The sequence below is a fragment of the Colias eurytheme genome, chromosome 25 (assembly GCF_061535395.1).
Source record: "Colias eurytheme isolate Ceu_HAF_F1 chromosome 25, ilColEury1 Martin Lab GWU primary, whole genome shotgun sequence".
Classification (NCBI taxonomy): Eukaryota; Metazoa; Arthropoda; class Insecta; order Lepidoptera; family Pieridae; genus Colias; species Colias eurytheme.
In genome coordinates this window covers 4962173-4989597 of record NC_143004.1, presented here as the reverse complement: position 1 = coordinate 4989597, position 27425 = coordinate 4962173, and the positions used below count along the sequence as shown (strand labels likewise).

Below are 27425 nucleotides of genomic sequence, written 5' to 3'. Positions count from 1 at the left end.
TATAGCTGTCTCCTTTTTTTCCATCAAACTTCTCCCTCGTTCCTTTTGTGACATTTTCGCGAGTCGTAAACCTCGTTTCCTTTTGGAAAATTTCTCAAAAATTCACATTAGGGCATGGTCGGTAAAGTTTTAAAGTCTAATAACCGTGACATAAAATCTATAATCGTGGTTAAGTTTTTTCGTGCCAAGTGCAACTAAACTATCAAGATTCCGCCGATAATTCAGAGCCTACCCAGTGGGTGGCTTAATTTGGTAAGCTGCCTTGCATTTTTAAATCAAATCCATTTGTTTGAACTTAAAATAACCGCATCAATCTATCATAGCTTAAAAAATAGCACGCATACATCATTAAATACATTTTTTTCAAGTACAGCTGTGCCAGCACTACTCATACCAAGGGCCTTGACGAATTATAGTTGACTTGTAGTCCCCATTTATACGTGAAGCAAGAGTTTTGTTGCTCTTTTCAACATTTAATGATCATCCATAATACAATTCATTCATAATTAAATAATGAAACAAAACTTAAATGGAGAAACTGAATCATATCATTCATATCGTATCGTGACGTTTTAGTACGTCACTGCTGAACTCTTCAATAGCTAACCTATTGAAAACCTAGAATATTCTTCAAGACTCATATTTTACAAAATTTTCAATCATAGTATAAGTATGGAGTGATAACTTATGTATCAGGGATCATTATAAATGTATTTAGTTGGATCTTTAATTTAATTAGCATATTTAGTAAATTATCAAATATAATTATCAAAAATAGAAAAATTTTAGGTTAGGGCTTCAGGCAAATATATAATCCTTTGGATTGAAAACATTTAGTATGTTCAAATTTTTTGAAGCTATTCATAATAATTTAAAAATACTTACCACTACACCATAGCACTAAGAACTACCTATGTTAGGTAATTTAATTTTTTATCTAAAGCCTTTACCAAATAATATCTTGAATAAATATTCTCTGTCTTTGGTGATAATTTTGAACCAATTTCTGTGTTAATGTTCTCCGCAACATAATTGATAAAGAATAGATATGTTTTGTAGAGTGAAGAATTATAAATTTAAATCATAATATAATTACTTAACTGAAGCAAAGAGTTTTTGGATACACATTTAAAAAATTTTGTGATTATTTTATATCTTGCATTTATACCAGCAATTGTCCTGCAATCTTATAATGAAATATAAGATCTCTAATAATAATTTAAAAGGTCTCGCAACAAGAAAGTACAAAGAAAAGAGTAAATGGTCAGTTTTTACTTTGCTGAAATGCAGTTGTGTAAAAGTACCAAATTATTTTTTAATTACGGCAAGGCTGGCCCATCATATTTATTATATTTTTATATATATTCACTAGTTGTTGTGTTGTAAGAGTTGTTTAATGTATGAAGAGCCCCAACTGTATTTGTGATATTGTTTCTTAACCCATTGAGCCCCAAGCGGCCCGATCGGTCCCAGACACAATAGATTTTCTATTGTGTCTGTGGTTTCAGGGCTTGAGTTATTACGACATTCATTCTTTGATTAGTTTTTATTTGGTCCAATCAAGTTCAGCAGACAGTTCTTCATTATGTTCATAAAACTAAACATTGAACCTCTTATATTGAGTAACATCTGCAATCTGCATTGAAACTAAAATTATAATATGAAAAAACTGAAATATCAACCTTAAACAGAATATGCAAGTGTTGACTCTACATTTTTATTTATTTAAGTAATTCATTTCTAGATAATTGTTATCTTTATTAGCTGAATAGAATAAATAAACAGTTAAGGCTAGTTTGGATTACTCACCTACAAAAAAAAAAGAGTAGTGGTTAAAAATATGGAAAACATAAGTCAATTTACATGAATAAAAACTAAACAGCTAGGTGGAAAGAAAAAGCGTGTTTATTTTTATTTCATTTAGTCTTTTTTATTTTGCATGGTATTTTTTTTACTTTCTACTTTTCTTCTTGTTTTATGTTGAAACACGCTTTTTCTTTCATTATAGGTCTGAAGAACAAGAATAAAATTTTAAAATGGAAAGGAAGAGGGATTCCTTCTTTTTGCCAAATAAGAACCAGAAGAATAAAAATCAAGGAGAGAGACCAAATAAGAATGAGAAGAAAGATGGGGAATCATCAAAGACTACAAAGAGACAAAATAGTTTTGATAACAATAGACCTGACCTCAATGAACCATCAGAAAATGGCAAGAAGCCATTTGATAAGAAAACTTATAGACTGAAAAAATACAGCAAGAAATACAAGCTTGAGCAATGGGAGGAGCAGAGGAAAAAGAGATTGCTACATGAATATCAAAAGACCATGAAAAATGATGCCATGGCTGGAACATACAAACCGAAAACATTTGACGAAGATGTCCCCGATTCTAGTGAAGTTGGAAGATTTGTCCGGCACCCAGATTTAATAGAGAAAGATGAGCAAAACGACCAGAAACCTAAAAAGGTGTCTTTTGCAAAAGCGAAGGAGCAGTTTAAAAAGGTCAAGGAGGATAAATTGCAGCAGCAGCAGGAAAAAGAGAAAGCTAGAGAGGAGAAAATGCAGAAGTTGCAAGAGTATAAAAAGAAGAAGCAAGAGAGGTTTAAGAAGTTGAGCAAGAAAACAAAGAAGGGACAGCCGGTCATGTCTGGAAGAATGGAATTGCTCTTAGAAAAGATTAAGGGGAACTAATTTTTGGAAAGAAAACTATTCACAATGATGCAGTTTTTTTACTAGAAATGTTTTAGTTACAACTCTTTTATTCCAGAAAGTTCCTTCGACTATATAAAGTTGTGATGAAAGGAGACAATTTTTTTTGTTTGGAGAATAGGCCCACCTCAATTTCTTAGCGTATGCCGTATATTAATGAAATGAGTGTTAATTTGTTCCTTGAAGTCCCCAGATTAAAGTGGTGACATTACTTTTACATGATTTAACCGGAATCTTTAGAAATACGTGTGCAAACATTCACCTCATCACTACATAGTATAAAACAAAGTCGATTTCCCTGTCCCTATGTCCCTATTTCCTTATGTCCCTATGTCCCTTTGTACGCTTAAATCTTTGAAACTACGCAACGGATTTTGATGCGGTTTTTTTTAATAGATAGAGTGATTCAAGAGGAAGGTTTATATGTATAATAACATCCATTAAATAGTGGAGAAGTACTGTTATTTTTGAGGTTTCTAAATAGATGTCGTAAAAAATTACATTTTTTCCGCTTACATTGCAAACGCAGGCTGAACCCTACGAGTTTTATCAAAATAATGTACTAAGTATTATACACATTGAAAAGGTCTATAGAAAAGTCCGCGATGGTATATGTCTATCTCTTATGGATAACCCACAATAACATTTTTTTGTCATTTACTTTTTACGAAAAATAATGGCTAATTTTCGATACGATTTTAACCAATACAGCATTAATCCTTATAGACCGGGAGATACTGACACAAAATTTCGAGTCATTTGTAACAGGATGGCGGTTCTACAGGGGTCTTAGTGCGCAATGACAAAAATAAAAACGATGGTGTGAACGCTGGTACCGGCGGCTTAGTCGCGTGGGCGTTAGTCGAACTCGTCGGAAAAATAGCGAAGTCAAACGATTTGTAACACAAAAATTTTAGAATTTACCGATAGCCCATAAAAAAGAAGTAGGCGGTAGTGTCATGCCATACTTTTCCGGTGTGACTTACAGCCCGCCATACCGACGCGAATGTGTTGATTTAAAAAAAAACAATTCAACAATTTGTACCATGCTAACTTTTGCACAGGTAACCATCGTCGTGCAGCCATTTACGAAAATCGCCATGCCATACTTTTCGGACGATTCCAAATGGTCGCCATACTGCCGAAAATCTGCAAATTTTTTTTTTCGCCGAACCATTTGTAACACCCAAAATTTTTTTTTCAACAACTCCTGAATGATTATAAATAGAAGTGTGATAATGCCATACCTGTGGGAGGTGGCGAATGTGTATAAGATTTTTTTTTATTGTATGATTTTATTCGTATTTTGAACGATTTGTAACAGTATGGCATTAATCTTTCCTATAAGTTTGAGGTTCAACAAATATAAATACAAAATTTCAAAGATCTAGGTGGTAGAAATCTTCACTTCTATAAATTAATAATAAATTTATTTATGAAGTATGGCAGCACTTTTTCCCCCTACTAGAAGTATGGCAAATATAATAATGGTCACATTTTATCAAATACTCTCCAAAAATCCAAATGCAATACTGGTACCAAAAGTTTGGCGAAAAAAAAAATTTTTGCAGATTTTCGGCGGTATGGCGACCATTTGGAATCGTCCGAAAAGTATGGTATGGTGATTTTCGTAAATGGCTACACGACGATGGTTACCTGTGCAAAAGTTAGCCTGGTACAAATGGTTGAATTGTTTTGTTTAAAATCAACACATTTGCGTCGGTATGGCGGGCTGTAAGTCACACCGGAAAAGTATGGCATGACACTACCGCCTACTTCTTTTTTATGGGCTATCGGTAAATTCTAAAATTTTTGTGTTACAAATCGTTTGACTTTCGCTATTTTTACGACGAGTTCGACTAACGCCCACGCGACTAAGCCACCGGTACCAGTGTTCACACCATCGTTTTTCTTTTTGTCATTGCGTACTAAGACCCCTGTAGAACCGGCATCCTGTTACAAATGACTCGAAATTTTGTGTCAGTATCTCCCGGTCTATTAACCAATTAAATACCTTGCATACATTGTTCGTTTAATATAGATCTATATGGCCCTTTACACCGTATGATTTAAGTGAATATTTTCGAAGATATTACAGATTTAAAAATTGCGGGACGTAGCGTTTGCGGCGGTACCGGCCGGCCGCCAGGCTATCTATACGAAGTCGGAGCGGGCCGCTATGTTTTTATATACAACGTTCACAGTTTTTCTGTAGTGTATTTAGTATCAGCATTGCACCCGTGCGAAGCCGGGGCGGGTCGCTAGTTACTACATAAAAACTAACTGATAATGAGCGATTTGTCTTGTGTGACCCATCCGAATCATTGGGTACAATATATTTAACCCAGATGTTACTGAAACAATTTTTGTTATCATATTAAGGTGAAATTTACATATTGTGTCCATGTTGCAAAAAGTTTAACTGGAAAAATAGTATAAAAATTCTATCTATCGTGGAAATCTCGGAAAATGGTGTACTTTTAAAAGGACGGTAGTAATATGTACTACTAAGTAGGTAGACTATGATATTAAAATGACAACATACATTTCACATATATTTATGTAGCAATATGAAAGTTTTCAAAACATAATTTAGGATGCAAGGTTCCATTACATTTAGGACAATAGAAATTGGCTTTCTTGTGACATTCTATACACCGAAGCTGCTTGTCTCTGTACCTAATGATGTGATCTTTTCCATCAAATCTAGAGGTTTCACGGAAACTCTAGCACCTTTACGTTCCTCATTCTTATATGTTTCGAGCAGAGCAGTTCCAACACTTCTACGAATGTGGAGATAATCATAATGGCCCCCTTTTACTTATATATTTGCCAAGAATTATGTATTGCCATATCTAGTCCATGACAAGTCAAAGAAAATTACCACTTCTTGCCTCTGATAGAAGTCTTGTACAAACCGATGCTCTGGTCGGATCTGTCCACCCCTCCCATTTTCTCGTACTTTTTTTACAAGTATATTTTTCTTCTGTTGTTGTGAAAATCTCTTTACCGTAGACACAGGCTGAATCGTATCAGAGTTTGATGCAACAGTCACAACACTGTTATCATTCCATTTGCAAAATAAAGTTCTGCTCTGGTCGATTGATGCTTGAATGTACCTCGTGTGGTGTCTTTTTCAATTCTCAAAGGCAGCAGGCAAAGAGCATTTCGCGACGCGATTTTCACGTACTGTGCCAGTAGCCTATATTCCTCGTACTCGAAGTTCATCAATGAGATGAATGGACGTAAAAAAGTTGTCAAAAAATAAATGGAATGCAGCTTTGCCCTATATTTGTCGCAGTACATCGGCAATACTGTAATACAACGCTTGCACCCAATCCCAGAGGCTTTTGGTATTTGTTTTGATTACCAACATCATTCGATTGTCCTTGGTATGGATCACACCAAACTATGCAACCTAATCGTGTCGCTCCGACCCAAAATTCATACCCCCATCTTATCGGTTTCCCTCTTATGAATTGCTTGCATGGATGGCCGCCATAGTAGGACACCATGGCTTCGCCGATGCTGTGATGCTCTTCAAAGAGTGCATGCGCAAAAAAGTACTCTATAGTAGTACATATTACTACTGGCCTTTTAAAAGAACGGCAATTAAAACTGCATAAATATCACAAATAAAATGTAATCTAATAGTAGGTAATATATATTTCTGATAAAACAAGTTTCAAATTACGTGTATTTAAAATAAATCAAGTAATTTGTTGTAATTTATTGATAATACATTTAAATTGATTTATCAATGGAAAATGGCAGAAATTCTAAAATAATTTAAAAATATATAGACCGGGAGATACTGACACAAAATTTCGAGTCATTTGTAACAGGATGGCGGTTCTACAGGGTTCTTAGTACGCAATGACAAAAAGAAAAATGATGGTGTGAACGCTGGTACCGGCGGCTTAGTCGCGTGAGCGTTAGTCGAACTCATCGGAAAATAGCGAAAGTCAAACGATTTGTAACAGTATGGCACTTATTTTTCCTGTAAGTTTGAGGATCAACGAATATAAATACAAAATTTCAAAGATCTAGGTGTTGGAAATCTTCACTTATATAAATTAATAATAAATTCATTTTTCAAGTATGACAGCACTTTTTCCCCCTACTAGAAGTATGGCAAATATAATAATGGTCACATTTTATCAAATACTCTCCAAAAAGCCAAATGCAATACTGGTACAAAAAGATAGGCGAAATAAAAATTTTTTGCAGATTTTCGGCGGTATGGCGACCATTTGGAATCGTCCGAAAAGTATGGCATGGCGATTTTCGTAAATGGCTGCACGACGATGGTTACCTGTGCAAAAGTTAGCTTGGTACAAATGGTTGAATAATTGTTTTTTTTAAATCAACACATTCGCGTCGGTATGGCGGGCTGTAAGTCATACCGGAAAAGTATGGCATGACACTACCGCCTACTTCTTTTTTATGGGCTATCGGTAAATTCTAAAATTTTTGTGTTACAAATCGTTTGACTTTCGCTATTTTTCCAACGAGTTCGACTAACGCCCACGCGACTAACCCACCGGTACCAGCGTTCACACCATCATTTTTCTTTTTGTCATTGCGTACTAAGACCCCTGTAGAACCGCCATCCTGTTACAAATGACTCGAAATTTTGTGTCAGTATCTCCCGGTCTAATACCACTGTTATAAAACGACACAACACTTTAATTTTCCAATTCCTACAACCGTGAGGTGCCAAATGAATATAAACATTTTATTCAAAAATGCCCTCATTGTTAATAATAATTTTATTTATGGTGCGTCCTTTTAAAAGAACGATAGTAACAACTGGGTTAAATAAATGAATAAATAAATATTAAAAACATCATATACATTGTCACGATTCCAAGCTCGGAAATCGGACACAACGAAGGTACCGCAAACACAGAGACCCGATTTGGTTATAAATAGTATAGAAAATAGATATAAGTGGGTGTACCTCAAGTTACTGGACCTTGATGCGATTTTAGCGATTGGGAAAACTGATTCAATAAGAAATTATTATTTAAGTAGGTAGGTATTTAGGTACGTGATATTTTATGACTAGGAGTAGGTACATAATATTAGGATAGGTATCCATTTGCACAGCTATTCTAATTCATGTTCAATTGTAATTTGTAATATTAAACGCTCTTAAGTTGTAGCAATTTCATTTTAAAATAGGTAAAAAAACATTGCTTACATTCATTGCAAACATTGACGCAGGGGGCTACGAGTTACGACAGGAGGAATCTGACATATTCCATCAAAGCAGCCAATAGATATAACGTTTCGATACACGGATTTTTTTAGCTGAGTAGAAAAAAATTGTTTTATTTGATAAATGACAGGATTTTAAAATCGCTATCAATCATATTCTTCCATATAAATAAGAATAAAAACAGTTTCTAAAGTGGTTTATTGAAGGCAATTTTTTTCGCTTTTTGGTTTTATTTTCATTCTATCAATAAAAACGTTTCGTTCCAGTTTTTTTTAATGTTGGCCATTGTTCTTGGTTTGTTGACAGCACTACAGCAGGGATGATATCAAAATAAGGCTTTTTAATTCGATTTCATGATTCCGGTTTCGTTTGTAAAACAACGAAGCTTCAAAATTCATAATATAATTTTATATTTTTACACGTTTTTTTTTATTACTATACGTTACCGAGTCTTGGTGGGCCCACAAAAAATAGTCTCCTTTGTGTGCTTGATTGGGTAATGGTAATGTTTTAGTGCTCTAGTAAGTGGATAAACTTTATGCTTATTATATTTTTTTCCATTTTAACATAATTGAATTGTGATTAAGTCAATATTAGCTTGTAATGAAATTTTTTTTAATCATTTCGTCCCACTTTATTGTCATGTTCAGTTTTTACTTATTACGAGTGATTTAAAATAATGTAATAATAAGCAATAATCAGCAATAAGCTATTTTTATTGTTAATAAGCAATCTTTTAATAATGTTAAATTTGTAAGTGAGAAAATATGTTAACATATTGGTGATACTCATTGTTTTTACTTCTCTTTAATGAGAGCTTGAATTGCGTTTCTTTAATAAATGTAAGTAAAATTGTCATTTTTTTTCATTTTAATCAGTAAAAATACACAAAAGTATAAAGAAATATACTACATAGAATTTGGAATTTGAATTTTATACCACCACACAAAATCGTTATTTGGTAAAGTGCAGATCACAAAATCAGCTTTTGGGAAATTTAATAACATAAAAATTAGCTGTAGGTAGATATTAAACTGAATGAACATAGACTTAGGAAAATACCTTTACTTTCATAAATGAAATAAATATTCCACAATTTTATTATACAAAAATATTTGTGCACTAAAACCCAACAACATTCTAGGAAAACAGCAAAAATATGTATATGACACACACAAGGCATCATATAGAAAGCAGAGACTTATCATTTCTTGGAAATTTTAGTATATTATCTGATAAAGTACCGCATCTTGTTGGTTATCAACAGGTGCTGGTGAGATGTATCCGCTAATACTGTTTGTGTAAGGGTGAATACACATAAGTGTTGTGAATGTATGCTAATGTCAGGGATGTATGGAGTGTTGAAGATTTATTGGGGAACAGTTTATGGTCTAGTGGACAAGATCACTCGCTCATCATCATCATCGCTCATAAAGTTATTGATCGAAAATTATGTTTAACAAATAACAATAATTTAAGGAACATATAATATTATGGGTTGCCATAAAAATGGCCGTAATTGATGAAAATTATAAAATTGTGTAGGTTTGTTCAAATTTTTTCCCTGACTGGCGCTATAGTTCCTCCTAAGCCTCCTTCCTTGAAGTCTATCATAGTCTTGAATCATGAGGGTATTTTTTATAATTTTCCCAGTTTAATGATCATAAAATAGTGCACAGTTGCATATATTATGTGTGTCAGCAATTTTATCAGCTTTAATTTGCATTTTCTTAAAGCCGATTTTCTTCCATTTTACCAAGCATTGTACTGCAGTGTTGTATAACAGTCTGGAGGAAATATACCGATCGATTATTCATTGCGACGAAAGTTCAATTGGTCGGTATGTGCCAACAAATTCCAACTAATGGAAGGTTAAGAGTTGAGACATCAGACGAGCAATGTGTTTCCACCCTAATTGAAGAATTTAAATCAGGGCTTACAAATTGTGCCTCACGTTTCGTTTAGATAAAATTTCGTGCAAATTTACAGTCGTAAATCTTTTTTATATTGCTAGTAGCTAAAAACTTAGTCACATTAAACGTAGAATTCCACTTATTTATTAATTTATTGCTATCATTATGTATCTTACGTCTACGGAATTAATGTTATCATACTGTTGTATTAATTTTTGTATGCTTTTGCTGCTTATGCAATTCAAACAATTTACGATAACATCGCGATCGATGCGAAAGCTCTGCATTTGCGAAATTTGTGACTAGCTTTCGGATGAATGTGGTCTGCGGATTTATTATATCAGAACGGACAAAATTCATTTACATGTAATCGATATTGTATAGGACATAGGTCACGGAACTTCTGCATAGCTATAATATTGTATCTATAGATTTTCGAGGGTACATTTTTACAGGCAGACAGAGTAACAGCAGTATTACTATTTAAGTGATTTCCCGTGTCCCCTAGGTAGGAGAGATGCATTATGCATCTGTTTCACTGATCGATTTTCTATAAAGCCATGAACTATCTTCTGTGTCTTGCCTTCTGTGTCTTGCCAGACCGAAACTTTTTTCGAAACCTAAACTAGGACCCCTTCCATTCTACGCTCGCGCGTTAATCACTTACCAAAGAGGCGGTCAGTAATTAATTAGGGTATCCATATTTGTTTTATGACTTACAAATATAATTTTGGAGCTGTGTCTGCAAACTGAACGACATTCATAAACGGAATTAACTTACATACTTTTGAGCCATAACTTATATTATCTTGTTCTTCTGTTTATAATCGTTATCAATACCGTTTTCCAGGAAATTTATCTTATTCACATATACAATGAACGTGGGCACGCGCTATCGTTAATTCAATAGTAGTCATAGTACTACTCTGAAGTAGGTATATCCGGTACTATTAAATATATGACCGAAAAACTATATTTTGTAACAAGCTTCTGCCCGCGTCTTCGATCGCGGCTTGCTGCACTTTACCTTTGACTTTACGTTAAAATTGCGTCATTTGTGAGATCAGATGGGTGTGACAGACAGATATCTACATACTTATTACTTTCGCACCTGTAAAATTAATAGCAGGGTTTTAATTACGTATATAATTTGTGACACCTATTTTGGGTACTTAGGTATATATTTTTGAACTATGTAAAACAAAGTACCTAAATAGTCATTATTTTATGTTAAATTGGGAACAATATACGTTATCTATACTAACATTATAAAGAGGAAAGGTTTGTATGTATGTATGAATGTATGTATGGTTTTCACGCATAAACTACTGGACCGATTTTGATGAAATTTGGCACAGATAATCTTTAGACCCTAAGAAAGAACATAGGCTACTTTTTATTGCGAAATATGTACCACGGGCGAAGCCGGGGCGGACCGCTAGTTTATACATATGATGGTATTAATGATTGCTACTGTGCAAATAGAGTTTATTTAAATAATCTACATTTTAAACAAAAGGAATCGATCGCTCGAACATGAACCGTGTCGATATGATTTACGAGCAGATGCAAATCGATGGCTAACGATTGATACTAATATTATGTAAAACTGTATCAAACACGACTGAACGTCATAAAATGTGAACTCTGTAAATCTAGATAAGCAGCCTTCAATATTAATTATCGTCTAAAATATACGTCGTTTAAACGAAAGAGCCTCGCGACCTCGTTGATGCGGTTCATAGCAGTCGAGACTAGTACTACGCCAGTTCTTAACATCTACGTTTCCCAGTGTGCATAAGATAACGTACACGTTACCATACTAATTACCATTTTTTATCTATGTTCATATATTTTAATCCCGAAACGTGTATCATTTTTTAACTGGCAACTGGCAACATTGTGCGAACGTGTGATCAAAGTGTGATTTTTATGAAGCAATTATAATGAGTTTATTTACATTAAAAATAAACAAGCCAATGTAATATAATAAAGTAAAACACTGATTACATCCCACAAATCTCTCGTGTGATAAGTTCGCGGTTAAATAGATGAAACAGCAGACATCTTTATCAGTTTGCCGCGTATTTGACGAGTGTCACACAGCTGCGTTTGGATATTCGTACTAGAATTTTATTTCTATTGAATTAGTCGTTTTGACTAATTTTTTTTTCGTTTCCTTCTATTTCGCTGGACATTTAGCAACAACCGCCAGGTTGTTGCTTAGGGGTTTTCAAAAGCTTTGAGAATTACGCTATTAAGGGTATGTTATATTTAAATTTTACATAATATTTTGGAAGTGAAACTTCTTTAGGCGTGTAGAGGGTAAAATTTCAAGGTCGCGTAATGGCTATACCGTTACGTCATGGAGTAGGCGACTATTTTGGTATCTTTGAATCTTTCCGAAGAAGTTTCACTTCTGACACGTGTGCTCGGCACACACGCTCATTTTTATTAATCATTACTGTTAATAATTCTTGCATGTATCTAACTAATATATGGATCATTTTTCACTCTATCATAGTTACGTGATAAATTCACATAAGTTTCCTACTACGTGGGCCAAAGTAAACAGATTACGTGCCAGCGTAAGTTAAGAGGTTGCCGTAACATTGACCTTGTGGGATCATATCTTGGCGCCATTGCTTGTTACTCGATTTAGGAAAACTTTTATTATGATTGCGGATAAATATTCTGTGCTTTCCATCAAATAGGTATGGCCTTATATTATGCGTGATGTTGATTAAGGAATGTAATGTAATGTTTTAAAAATAATTGCTTGTCATAATAAAATAAGGCTTACACATGAAACCGCAGAATATTGAAATTTGAAACGAATAGGTATGTTTGTAATTCTGTTATTAAGTACTTATTGCATAATAATTATATTCTTTTAAGTATGTTTTATCACGAATTTTAGTCAAAGAGAGTGGCTATAGCGAGTAGTGACTGGATATTATAATATAAGGAAAAAGAAATTTCATGAAATTGAAAACAAATGAAATATACAATAATTAAATTCAGAAAAATATTGTTATAACATGGAAATTTTTAAAAATAGCTGTACTAACAAGCGAAATACACGAGTATAGATCCCATAAAGTTAATTTTAACTGTAAAATACCTACCGGTGTATTTTTATTAGAAAAAAAAAACCGGTATTGCAAAGTTTACATTCTACATAATAGTTTTAACGATACTCTTGCATGAAATATAACATAATTATTACGTAAGCGTCTTTGCCATGCGCATTAGCATAAAGAATGGGACTCTTCATAAATATTTAAAACTAATGGAGGGTTTGTTACAGTGAATATTGAAACAATCGTACGTTGAATCGATATTCTAGCTAGTCCAGTTACCAGTATGATATACATATTTACTTTAAAGGCCTATTCAGACTAGAGCGAGCGGTATCCGCTACCGCCCTGGGTAGCGGTATCTCGATGGGCACGAGCACAGACATGTATCAAGATAGACTAAGCGAGTGTATGTACTTCCCGTGTCCAAACTAAGTTTATGAACCTTACTTGACGCTGGCCTACACTCAGTCCGCGCTTGCAGTTCGCCAAGGAAAGACGTGAAGCTGAATAAAGTAAAATGCCGAATTGCGCCGTTATAAACTGTAGAAACTCCATAGCTGTGAGTGGCCGAGTTAGCAGAGATGTTTCCTTCCACCGGTAAGTAATTTTCTAATCAGAATATGCACTATTTATTTTAAAATCAAATAAAGAATATCTGTGGAAAACGATCGTGACAAACATGGATACCAAACCATACGGAATGATTCGGAATACATTGCGGCTTTTACTTGGCATGGTAAAGATCGCGTCGTATGATAACAAGCAATGAATAGCGTCTTCTCATTTTTCTGTCCAATTTTGTGGTTAGTGATGTTCATTTGATGCAACAGTTCTCGATTCTAATCGATTTTATAATCGAACAGAAAAATGATAATTTGAAGGAGCAATTTTTCAGAAAAAAAGGCATAGATTTTTTTTTGTCATTTAATAAGACTTGACCTAGAAGTTTTAAGTATTTTAATACAAAGGTACTAAAAATAAATATTATGACATGGACGCCATTAGTTAAAGTGTCATCTTGGGAGTTTTTTAAGAAAACTCCTTATTGCTTAGACTATGTCTGTTTTTTCAGTTTTCCAAGTAACCCGAACATAAAAGAAAAATGGATCGATGCAACGGGACATAAAGATTGATTGATTGACAGTTTCATTACTTTCTTTCGATGGCCTCTCTAGTACGTAGTACATGGTAACACAATGGGCATATGTAAGAAAAAGCTAAAACACATTAGTTTACTTGTTAGAATATTAAAAGGTTTATAACTTTATTTTATCATTCCTCCAGTCAGTCCAGTCTTGAATCGATTTTGTAATCGATTACGATTCATTTATTTGACTACCTAGACATAGATCTAGTTTGATCTGATTTCTTTCGATTTACTTCGATGGGATAGGACGATACTAGAATCGCCGCGCGAGTGGCGTCCTAATCGATTAAGCGTAAAATGAAATTACCATCACTAAAAAGCGCTCGTGACGTCATAACGCGTCAAGGTCAGTACAAAAAATATGACACGCTTGGTTTTCATACAGATCGCGGTACTTGCGTAGTCTATCTATGTCCGTGGGCACGAGATTAAATCTCTAGTATTTTAAAGAGACTAATCGCGTACTAATCAGAGTTCGGTAGCGAACAGCCGGTAAATTCGACTTAATTCGAGTATTGTGATTCTTGGCTTTGGATTCGATTTGAATGGTTTTGGTAATAACAGCTAGTATAAAATATATTTTTATAGCTTTAAATAAAATTATCTAAGAATTTAATTTATTTAGAAAGTACAAAAAGGTGTTGTTAATTAATTAGTATAATTGAATACACAAAACGATACATTAAATTAATGTTAATGTCCTTTTATCTATTATTTGTTACAAATTAAATTAGAATAAATATGATAAAGGACCCCAATATTGTTTAAATAATGATTTGTTACCGTTAAATATTAAATTGAATACTGATAAGGAAAGAAGTGTGCCTCGTTCTTATTATTATTTACATACTTACGTAATAAATAATAATACTAGCTGTGCCCACGACCGTGCGCGTCAAAAAAAATTCAAAATAATTTATAGCATAAAAGTATGTTGTCGAAAACGAATAGATAAGAACAAAAAAAAAATGTTGTGTGGTTTTATGAAACCACGGTAAAAGTGAAACTGTTCGAACGGTTCCGAACACTGCTTTGTGTAGCGCATGTCGCGTGTCGGTCGGCTGCCGAGTAGGTATACCTACTCGGCAGCCGCGATACACGCGACATGCGCTACACAGACCAAAAAGTTTGAGACGATGTAATAAAAGTTTCACTTTAAAAAGTTCAGTAGTTTTAGGTAAAACCCAGGCTGCAGACGGATTCACAGATTTATTATATCTATAGATACATAGATATGTAAATAATAATAAGATGAAACAACTATAATCAATTGGTATTGAATAGTTTGACCTTCCGGAATAGATTGATTTGTTTACGCTCGATTGTGTTCTACAAGAGATAACGGGAATTGTAGATCATTTAATGATACTGTTCGATTGATGACTAGTATTGTCATATTATTGTTTGGAAAACTTCTGTGTGATTATACTTAATGACTTATCAGCAACATGACCAATTAGGAGCCTATGTAAAATATGTGTATTGTAAGGATAACAATAATAATAAGCAAATACAGGCCCTTTCAATATCTGTGAAAGTAATAGATACCGTTAGGAGGCTTTTAAAATATTCAGGAATGTGGAAACTTGAAAACAGAAGCTTTGTTTTAATAACACTTAGGAGTAAGATTAGTCCCTCTGCATCTGCCCTCAAGGTGTAAACATTTTATAATACATACATATTATATGTATTATATTGATTGTAAGTCGCACATGATCTATTTGCGAATCGAGCAAAATGTCTCTTTTCGTCGTAACTTTGGTCCCCTTATCTTGCGATATCGGGCCGGTTGCCAATTATTTGCCAACTCAAAAAGTTTTATCTTAGAGTCGCTTGGTTCAAGGCTGAAACTATTAACTGCGCTTGTCGTGGTAACAGCGATATCAACAATATGATTAAAGTATTTGGAAACGACGTCAATGGCAAGAAAAACAGAATATATTTGTTTGCCAAATACTTTTTTAATCGAGGAAGATATCTTCTCCCTATTCGCTATCATAAGCATAACTTTATTTTCATTCAGTTGAAATAAACCTTAATAGAGTAATAGCCAGTTTCTCGACTTAGGCTTAGATTATCTATCGATTAAAATGACTGAACATTTCAAATAGACGTCCAAAGAGTCGATCCCTATGTCATTGAACTGGCCTTTATGCATTGTCATAGTTAACTCTACTCCCTCTTCTTTTATGGAAAAGATAGCACTAAGTATGTTTGAAGTTTTCGGCAGTCCTCATAAGTTCCTAAGTTTCTTTTCACGCAAAATAGGCTCTCGTCTTCGAGTTGCGTCAACATGCATGTATTTATTGTTATTAGTCTGAACGTGTACGAGTGTAAAGGTATCATATTATAGACTGTCCAATACTTCGACAAATTTTACCTGGAACTGGCCCATAAACCAATTCAACCAATGATTTTTTCATTAAATAGCCTCATATTGTCCCCCAAATAATTTGTTTTTATTAAATATTTGTTTATCTCGGTTCACAGACAGGACCGGGTGAGTCCGGCGCATCTAACAGTGCCGGGCGACACGCAACGCGCTGCTGGCGTCGCGCGCTCAACGTCGACCCTCCCTGGCTCCGACGAGAGCCGGCCCGCTGACGACACACCACGTACGCGTGAGTACAAACTATTTTTTATATACAGACATAAGGCAGAAAAAAATATTTATTTAACATATATGTATTTCAATGACATAATCAAACAAAATTTTCAAAACATAAATAACACAAAGAATAAAAAAAGTAAATTTACAAAGAGAGAAAAAATAACAAATTTTGCACCGTAGAGGGAAGGCTGTCGTAAGGACGATCCCTTCCAGATATTAGAAGTTCCATATAAAGAGAAACATAACTGATGGGTGGGATAAATTGTTAAATGCGCAGCGATCACACGAAGTTCAGAGCCACCATATTAACAGTTGGTGATATTCTGTTTGGTAAATGGTAACCATAGCCAATATCCAAAGCTTCGCTCAGAACAAAAGCATGTGTATATGAAAGGAAATACTGATGTTCTGTGTTGTAGTGTGAAATTACATAATGGGTTGTTATAATGTTATGAATTAAGTCATAATGGGACATTTAATTTGATGACTTATAACATATAATTATGAACGTGTATGTTTCGATTAACTTTATGCGATGAAGACACTTTTATGGAAAGTATAGGTCATAAAAAATTAATAGATTTTGCAATCAGTTGTCCATCCTTAAATGTCAAGATGGTATTTTGCAGAATGCCACATTGTTAAAGTTAATAATATAAAATAATAGCTACATGTGTGGTGTGGACAGCAAACATATTTTTTAAATGTTGCTAGTGTGTGTCGTCGAAATCTAATTATTAAGTAAATAAAACCGGTGTCTAATTTACACTGTATGTATATGTAATGGAAGTTCCATTTATTTCAAGACACTGTATGATAGTAATCAATAAAATTGATGAATTCATTTCCTTATACTGTATGACAAATTAAAAAACTAAAATTAAAATTGTAGTATAAATAAGTGATAACAATGTAAATTTCAATGTGTAAATTTCTAAATATAAATACGAAGGTCAATATATTAAAAGAAATAGATGACACTGTGCCATGCCAACCATGCCTGTATTTCTCAATACAGATACAATGTTATCCCCTTTATACAATAACGGGTCAACATTTGACGCTAGGAGATAAACATTAAGCTATCGTGTTTCCTGAAATACAAGACATTCACAAATTTCATTTCTATTACAATTCCCAGCCTCACTTATCTATAAATTGATCACTCTTACTCCAAAATGCATGTATTAACTGCCACATTTGATAAGCATGCCTGATTACTACTGATTTCGTTGATCTCAATGCTGTTTATCGGAATACAGCGATAGGATGATAAAGCCACTTCACACGTGCGTCTCGCCCGCAGCTGACACTTGTGGAGCATCGCTAACGGGCCGCCGCCACCGGGCACCGAGTACACTTGACCCATCTCCGGACCGTCGTCAATTCTCTCGAGCGCAGGATAGCCGGCTGTCTCGGCCTCGGCACCCGCCGAGGCTCGCAGCCCGTTGGAGGACAGAGCGCGTCTCTCGCATTGTGTCGGCACTGTTTGTGTGAAGATCCTTGAAACGATCCGAACTTGTGGTGAGTTCTAACTCTATCTATATTTAATCCACGTTAGAGATAAGATTGTTTGCTAAAAATAACTTGAATTACTAGAAAGAAGTTGCATATTCAGATGATACGAAAAATTGATTTCCGTTAAGTTTTTTGTAGAATTCACTTTGATAGTAATATAGAGCGTCAATTTGTGTTACAGTCAAGCTATTATTTGTTAATTAAAATATGCTAATATGAGGAGCAAAAGACACTACGTATATAATATCTGAACATTGAGTTTTGCTATTGGCACGAGTTCGTGTCTCAATAAGTCTTTAAAATTGACATAAATAACTTGCTTTGTTCATCTATAAGAATTTCCTTTACACACCAGTTTTCGGAATAAAATTGATTCAGTTAGTATATCATTTTCCATACTTTTCCACTGTTTTTCTCCAACTACACCTTTTCTCCATCCTTTTTTCCACGAAAACTGATTTATTGGGCACATCCTCTACAATCTATAATATAGTTTAAAGATATCCTGCAGATAGTTTAATGATCCCCGGCGAGATGAGGGTTATCGACGAGGAGCGTGTGTGCGTGATGGACGGCGAGTGGAGTCCCGTGAGCGTGATCCGCGAGATTGTGGAGGAGGGCACGCAGGAGGACCCCTTCTACGTGATGGACCTGGGCGAAGTGGTCGAGCGATACCGCCAGTGGAAGGAGTATATGCCGCGAGTTGAGCCGTTCTATGGTAAGAGCCTTTAGGACCCTATAATAGGCATAAGTTTTATTTATGTGAGATTGTGGAGGAGGGCACGCAGGAGGACCCCTTCTACGTGATGGACCTGGGTGAAGTGGTCGAGCGGTATCGCCAGTGGAAGGAGTACATGCCGCGAGTTGAGCCGTTCTATGGTAAGGGAATTTGGAACCCTAAAATAGGCATAGATTTTATGGCATTGTTATTGGATGATAGATCTTTTGGGGGTGGGCTGGATGGCATGTTCTGATTAACTCTGGGATCAATAAGGCAATTTATTTTGGGGAAATACAGTTTACATGTAACATTTTTATTAATCCATTGAAGCTTCTTTGTCAGTTTCACATAGATTAATGGCTTTTTAATTAGTATCCAACAGTTCTTATTCTAAACTTCTCTGGCCTATTATTCCGTCCCTATCTCTTTTGCAATGACATTTATATTACTTTTACCAAGTTTGAGAGTCAGAGACTTATTAGTATTACTATAAAATGTTGTCAATAAAGAATTTATTTACTACGATTATTATATAAAATCTCATACTAATCTTGTTTTACAGCGGTGAAATGCAACGACGACAAATTGCTCGTGCGTACTTTGGCCGCGCTCGGCACCGGGTTCGACTGCGCGTCGAAGGCTGAGATACAGCTCGTCACCGACATCGGCGTTAAGCCTGAGTGAGTTAAAGTATATCTTAGCTAGTAAGGAATAAGAATGATTTTGCAATTGAAAATCCAAGGGTATAAATAGACAGTGGTCAGTTTTATTGTTAATTAAGTTCAATAGATCGCAATATTTTCGATCAAAATTATGTAGATGTAATTACCAATGTGTTACCTTTTACACAAAGTTTGATTGCAAACCGGTACTAACAGTTAATGAAAAGAACATAAATTGAGATTTATCATGCTTTTGTTTCATAATTTTTTTATGTATTTGTCCTCAGGCGCATAATATTCGCGAACCCGGCCAAGATGGCGTCGCATATCCGTCACGCGACCGCGCTCGGCGTCACCACCATGACGTTCGATTCGGAGACCGAGCTGCACAAGATCAAGCAGTACTCGCCCGATGCGCAGTGAGTATACCGTCATCATCGTCATAATTATTGTCGTCGTCATCATTATCATAATTATCGTCGTCATCATTCTTTGAATTCAGTTTCATGGGTTTGATAGATAGATAGATAGATAGATAGATAGATAGATAGATAGATAGATAATACTTTATTGCACACACACAAGATTTACATAAAACACAGAAAAATAACAAACAGATACAAGTATGTACAAATGGCGGCCTTATCGCTAGGCAGCGATCTCTTCCAGGCTACCATTAATTTGAACAAGGAAAACACATTTAAAGGAGGTGGGTGAGCAAAAATTATTGCGTTGGAAAAAAAAACATTATTACATATATTGGGTTTGGTGTTTTTTATAATGCATACATTCCGCAAACATTCTATCTTATAAAACTAGATTCCTTTTTAAGATGATTATCCCTGATTTAACGGGTCATAGTTGTTTTTATTCATTATCAAATTAAAGAATAGTGATAATTTTGTTTTTTTTTAAATATTCGCTCAAATCATAATTAAATATATTTTATTATAAATACATAATATAATATACGTGTATAAGGTTGGTGATCCGCATCCGTTGCGACGCGATGTCAGCGCAGTGCCCGCTCGGCATCAAGTTCGGTTGCGAGCCGCTCGTCGAAGCGCCGCGGTTGCTCAAACTGGCCGCTGTTATGTCGCTTGCCGTGAGTGTGTTTTGGATTTATTTGTTGGACATATTGTGTTGTATTTTTATAGAAACGTATATTTTAATAACTCAGGCCCCGGAATCACAGACACAATAAAAATCTATTGTGTCGTGGACCGATCGGGCCGTTTGGGGCTCAATGGGTTAATACGAATTTACAACAAAAAATTGTATGTTCTTTTAAGAAAAGATTTATCTTTTGGTGAAAGAAGGGGTTATTTATTAATTTTAATATATCTTTAACGTGCATGCGCTATATAAAGCTCTATTTGTTTGAAATTATTATTTCAAATTTCAATAGGTAAGGTAAAGGACATTATTTAGATTTAGCGCTGCAGCTAATTAAAGTTATAATTTTTGCCACTACTTAGACAAAATTTGCTCGATAAACGTTCTATAGCTTGTGTTCAGTGGCTGTAGGCCGGGCGGTATAAGTATGTGCGGTGAGGCGGTAATTGTTTGATAAATTTTCTTGTCTATTGCAGTTTAAGCTTTTACTCAATAACATATATTAACCTTTTAAAAAAAAACAACAGGTGGTGGGCGTATCGTTCCACGTGGGATCCGGGGCCCGGGAGTGCGCGGTGTACGCGCGCGGGATCCAGCTCGCGCGCGGGCTGTTCTCGCTCGGCGACTCGCTCGGCCTGCACATGCGCCTGCTGGACATTGGCGGCGGCTTCGCTGGCGACTCCGCTGCGGACCTGCGGCAGGTGCGTGTGACACGTGGGATCCGGGGCCCGGGAGTGCGCGGTGTACGCGCGCGGGATCCAGTAATACGTTTCACGCGGGATCCTGCACACTCGAGTGCATGATTTGTCGGATCCAACTACCTATTGTACGGTGTTCGTGGCTGTGAATAAAAATATTCATAGATATCAAATTAACTATTACCTGCACATATTTGTTTCGTAGTAACGAAACTCCGTAAGTAGCTGTTTTTTGAAGCCATATTTAAATTTGTATTTCATTTCTATTATTATACATTACATAAGGATACCTACAAAACAAATTCATCCCTTAAAGATCCCTTTTGTAACTTAAACTCAACATTACTTCTAACAACTCCCGGATGAAGTTCCATACAATATAAGGGCCAATTGTTTTCTAACAGATTGCCTTGTTGCAGTAATATAAAAAAAAAATGTATGCTTGTACTAGAGTACACACGTAAGAAGTGAAACTTCTTTATGACCTTAAAAATGTCACGAGTATGGCGTAACGCAAAAATGTCACGCGTACGGCGTAACGCAAAAATGTTACACTAAATTTTTGTCCAACCCCGATAAAGAAGTTTCACTTCAAAAAAACTTCTAACAACTACTAATAAATAAATAATTACCCAGGTATCTCAAGTGATAAACGCGGCGCTGGACAGCAAGTTCTCTGACCGCGACGTGCGCGTAATCGCGGAGCCGGGGAGATACTTCGCGGCCGCCGCGTACACGCTCGCCGCTATGATACACGCTTCGAGAGAGGTGCGTACAGTCAGAAGCATAAATATATTACTATTTGCAGATTAGCAAAAATATCTGTCACAAGAACGAGTTCAATAATATCTGTCTGCCCGTATACAGCAAAAATATCTGACATTAGTAGGCAGCATAATAAAGTGGCATCAAAATTATGTGACGAAAATGTACAGCAAATAATTGTGATAACCTCTCACAGCATAAATATGTGACGTCACCTAGGAGGCAATAATATCTGACACAATTTTATCCATACTAATATATTATTAATATTATAAATGCGAAAGTAACTCTGTCTGTCTGTCTGTTACTCAATCACACCTAAACTACTGAACCAATTTTCATGAAATTTGGTATAGAGATATTTTGATACCCGAGAAAGGACATAGGCTACTTTTTACCCCGGGACTTAGGACAGGTTTTATTCCGGAAATCCCACGGGAACGGGAACTATGCGGGTTTTTCTTTGACTGCGCGGGCGATGCCGCGGGTGGAAAGCTAGTGCTGTATAAATAAAATTTATAAAGAATATAAAAAATTCGGTCACGAGGCGGGACTCGAACTTAAATTTGTACGTACATACATGTTCATACATGTACTGTACATTTTTTATAATATTAAAAAAAGAGGTTCGGGAAAATTAAGACATGTAACACGTTTTCACTGGTTTTTTACATTTTTATTGTTTAATTCCTGGTGTCCACTGTCTTCCTAGAAAAAAATTAGAAAACATTTTTTTTTAATTGTTATACAATATAATAGTGTATCTATAGTATTCAACTTAACTATACTATACGCAGTAGTTAGGTAGTTTAGTAAAGTATACCAAAAAACTAACGCATAAGCTATTCTATCTATTATTTAATTTAATTTTACCATACTATGGGCCGATTTTTCAATGCTTGGATAAAACTTATCCGTCAAATAAAGTATTACACGATAATATTAAAATGTCACGTAAACTGTCAAATGCGGGCAATTAGAATACGTTTTTAAAATGGTAGTTTTATACATTATTCAACGAATAAGTTTTATCCAAGCATTGAAAAATCGGCCCTATCTTCTTATATATAAAAATGAATCGCAAAATGTGTTGGTAAGCGCATAACTCGAGAACGGCTGAACCGATTTCGATAATTCTTTTTTTATTATATTCCTTGAAGTACGAGGATGGTTTTTATGTAGAGAAAACGTAAATATGTACCACGGGCGAAGCCGGGGCGGACCGCTAGTATGAAATAAAAAGCAACTCAACCAGAGTAATACCAATAAATAACACATAAACTGTATCACAGATACAATCGGAGAGCGGTGACAAGCACACGATGTACTTTATCAACGACGGCGTGTACGGCTCCTTCAACTGTCTGCTGTACGACCACCAGCAGGTCACCGCTGAGCCGCTTGAGGTATGTACTTTATATTTTATTTTACGTTTTATAGCATTCAAATCCCTACTAATATTATAAATTCGAAAGTAACTCTGTCTGTCTGTCTGTTACTCAATCACGCCTTAACTACTGAACCAATTTGCATGAAATTTGGATATTTTGATACCCGAGAAAGGTCATAGGATAGGTTTTATCCCGGAAATCCCACGGGAACGGGAACTATGCGGGTTTTTCTTTGACTGCGCGGGCGAAGCCGCGGGTGGAAAGCTAGTGCTTTATAATTATATTTTTTAAATAATGAAATGTCCTTTGTTACAAAATCGAAAGAGTAGAACAAGAGGTCGTGGTTTTTGGTATCGAACGGAGTGATTTATACCAGATTCAGTGATTTATAAAGGGCAGTTTAGTTTAACTGAACAAATTGTTTTGACGACTAAAAATCTCCGAGTGGAGCTGCGTAACATGACATTGTAAATTTCATTCGAATTAACACCTTATTTTAAGACGGTAAATGTTCAGTCAATTGTATACGCACATTCTAAAACTCTGCCTAATAGACGCGTAGGCATAGTTTTTCTTCAGACCATTTTGAGTCATTGCGAATCAATGGCCTTTGCCCTTTTGATTATCACTATACTAGAATATGTTTGATTATTTATTTGTTTGAACGCGCTAATCTCAGTAACTACTAGTCCGATTTAAAAAATTCTTTCGGTGTTAGATAGCCCATTTATTGAGGAAGGCTATTATATCACCACACTTAGCGTTCTACTCGACGAACGGCAAGTTGTGAACGGCAGAGGCTACTTTAGCCGTCGAAGTCAGTCGTCGACGCGTCGGCGGCTGCAGTCAATATGTCGACGGCTGAAGTAGCCTCTGTCGTTCACAACTTGCCGTTCGTGTGATAGAACTTTAAGACCAATAGAAGCGGAGCAATGCGGGTAAAACCGTGAAGCGCAGTTAGTGTATTAATAATAATTGTACTTAATAAAGTATTCAATTTTGCAGGAGAGCTCCGAGCCGGCAACCGAGTGCTCGATCTGGGGCCCCACATGCGATGCACTGGACTGCATCTTACCTCGTACTCAACTGGCCGGTCAGCGCGCGGGCGGCTGGCTGGTGTTCCGCGACATGGGCGCGTACACGCTGCCCGTGGCGGCGCCCTTCAACGGGTTCCCGGTGCCGCGTGTGCGGGCCGTGGTCGAGCGCCGCTTGTGGTGAGTGGTTCTTGTATTGACTTAACATGCAGCTGGGCTCGCGTGGTTCTTGTATTGACTTTCTAATGAAGTTGTTTTCGTATAATATGTTGCTATCAAACCGCTCGGAATGCTCGATAAATCTGGGATTCTACTCGCGATGCACTGGACTGCTTGTTACAAAGTGTAAAAATAACTGTGTACAGTCAACACTATTATATTGGTTAATACTATTAACCCATTGACCACCGAGCGGCCCGATCGGGCCGCGACACAATAGATTTTCTATTGTGTCTGTGATTCCGGGACTGAGGGATTAAACAAAGTAACAACTGTTATTTCCAATTTACTCAAATTTTTCCATAAACCTGTAATCGCAGATATTTCTGTTAATCACACTCATACAAAAAAAGCTTATTTTGATATATGTATATTTTATTCCATATGTAAACAATTATTTTCCTTCCGCAGGGCGGTACTGAAAGACCTATGGCCGCTCAGCGAGACGAGCATCACAGTGGAGGCTCGGCCCTCGGGCCCGCAGAGCCGCGCGCCTTCGCCCCCGCCCGGCGCTACGCCCCCGCACACACCGGCACCCGATAGCATACACGCGGTGTTCGTTGAGTGCGCGCTCAAGTGATTCCGCTTATTTGTATATTGGCAATTTTTGAAGTGAAAACTTCTTTAGCGGCGTTGGGTATAAAATCTTAAACTCGCGTCAGGACACGTGACCTGATCGAAAAAGCGTGACGGATGGATATCAAACATGCTCAACGTTAATAATCAAGTTTTCACTTCTGCCAGCACTCCCGGAGTGCAACCCGTCTTTTTTTAATGGTATTAAAAATGATTTAATTTTGTATACTGGCAATTTTGTTTCTTATATGTGTTCTGGCTATTTTATTTGGTAAAACCGTTTAAAAATATATCTGAGTACTCCCGCGGTACGTCCCCGCACTCGTCGGCGCCTGATATACAATACACGCGGTGTTCGTTGAGTGCGCGCTCAAATGATTCGGCTATTAAAAAGTTTTAATTTTGTATACTGGCAATTTTATCTCTTTAAATGTGCACTGGTAATGTTATTTTGTACTTATATACTGGCAATTTGATTTGGTTAAATGTATTTTGGCAATTTGCAAGATTTGGAGAAATGTCTATTGCTCATTATATTGGCAATTTCATTTCATGAAATGTGTACTAGCAGTTTTGATTGAGTACTTTTTGTCTCAAGTAATCAGCATTTAAATTGCGTTTTTAATTTTGTATGCTGGTAATATTATGTTGTAAAATTTATAATGGCAATATAACTTATGCTTTGGATGCGTTCAAAAATTATTTGTTTGTATAATGAAATTTAAAAGTAAAGTTAATAGCGGTTGCTGTATTCATAATGTTCGTTAGAGTCCGCGCTTTGTGTATTTGGGATTGTATACCCTCATTGATTAGTCATAAGATATATCTTGATTGTGAAGTGTTTTATATTTATACTGAAAATGGTTGGACTAATTTGTGGTTTTGTGTTCCAACAATTTTTTCAACTTTTTCTTTGAAATGTGTCTTAAAATTACTGTGTCTTATTGTTGTGTCAACTAAAAATACTACTAAAATTATCTAAAATGCTAAAATCAAGTTTTATCTTACGATTATATTAAAATTCAGTTTCATTTCGCGTTCTGTATTCTGTTTAGTTGCTAAATGGCGGTAAAATAATTCGTTTACAGTTTTGTACTTGTTATTCGATACTAACATTAATTGTGTTTATGAAATGAGTTTGCGATGGCAAAATTGTTAAAAATTTTCAAGTATGTGATTCAGTCTGAGTATAATAATTTTTTTATTAAAAATCACTTATTTTTTCGTAGTTTTAAGAATGGTGATTGGATATTTTCTTTATTTACATGTTTTAAAATATATTATGATCGTGTAACGTGCGCGGTCAAGCATTTTTCGCAATATTGTACTCGTAACTTGATGTTGAATTGTTAATAAAATTTATATCTACGTCTTTTCGCATTACTAACAAGATGACTCGGTGCCCGTTTTTATTTGACCACGTTTTAGATTAGAAATAAGAGTTAATGGCGTAATAAATGTAGTAGATGTTGTAGTTTTCAGTTCGATTCGTTAAATTGTCAAATGAACAGACAGAATAGCAAAATAAGTTTTCCTTATATGGGATTCTAGGATTTTTGTTATTAGCAAGTAACGAACTGATTTATGTACCACCTTACGCCCGCACACCTGCCCAATGTGTAACTATTTGGTAGTATTACTGCATTTTAATGTGTAATTTGGTGTTGTAACTCAAGTTTTGTTTAGATCGTTTCAATGTAGTGAGACGGATTTTGAAATATATCGCTGAAATTTATGAATGTGTATTTTTTTCTCTCCTGCTCCTAAAATATAGTAAAAATCAAAATATGGAAAGCAATTGATTTATGCAGCTAGCTTTATCATGCGGCTTCATTTTAGATTATAAAAAAAAACAAAAATGTTGTGTGGTTTTATGAAACCACGGTAAAAGTGAATGCGATACACGCGACATGCGCTACACAGACCAAAAAGTTTGAGACGATGTAATAAAAATTGGCTAATTTTCTAAAAAAAAGAAACAAATTGTTGGCTACAAAAATCCCTGACAATATTATATGCTTGTGCCAAAGACCCTAGGT

General features: G+C 35.6%; 2 protein-coding genes across 2 annotated transcripts; both read left to right on the top strand.

Moving 5' to 3' along the window:
• The first annotated feature begins 110 nt into the window (after positions 1 to 110).
• Positions 111 to 27121, top strand: LOC149897612 (ornithine decarboxylase 1-like). Its single transcript, XM_090116550.1, has 12 exons — positions 111 to 252; positions 16566 to 16696; positions 17993 to 18210; positions 18716 to 18922; positions 19488 to 19605; positions 19875 to 20006; positions 20569 to 20692; positions 21231 to 21404; positions 22038 to 22169; positions 23459 to 23572; positions 24563 to 24771; positions 25222 to 27121. The coding sequence occupies exons 4-12, from the start codon at positions 18724 to 18726 to the stop codon at positions 25388 to 25390; spliced, it is 1371 nt and encodes a 456-aa protein (XP_089972676.1). The 5' UTR covers positions 111 to 252; positions 16566 to 16696; positions 17993 to 18210; positions 18716 to 18723; the 3' UTR covers positions 25391 to 27121.
• LOC149897613 (uncharacterized) lies at positions 114 to 2724 on the top strand. The gene is made up of 2 exons (XM_090116549.1): positions 114 to 252; positions 2009 to 2724. The coding sequence occupies exon 2, from the start codon at positions 2037 to 2039 to the stop codon at positions 2688 to 2690; it is 654 nt and encodes a 217-aa protein (XP_089972675.1). The 5' UTR covers positions 114 to 252; positions 2009 to 2036; the 3' UTR covers positions 2691 to 2724.
• Positions 27122 to 27425: the final 304 nt, after the last annotated feature.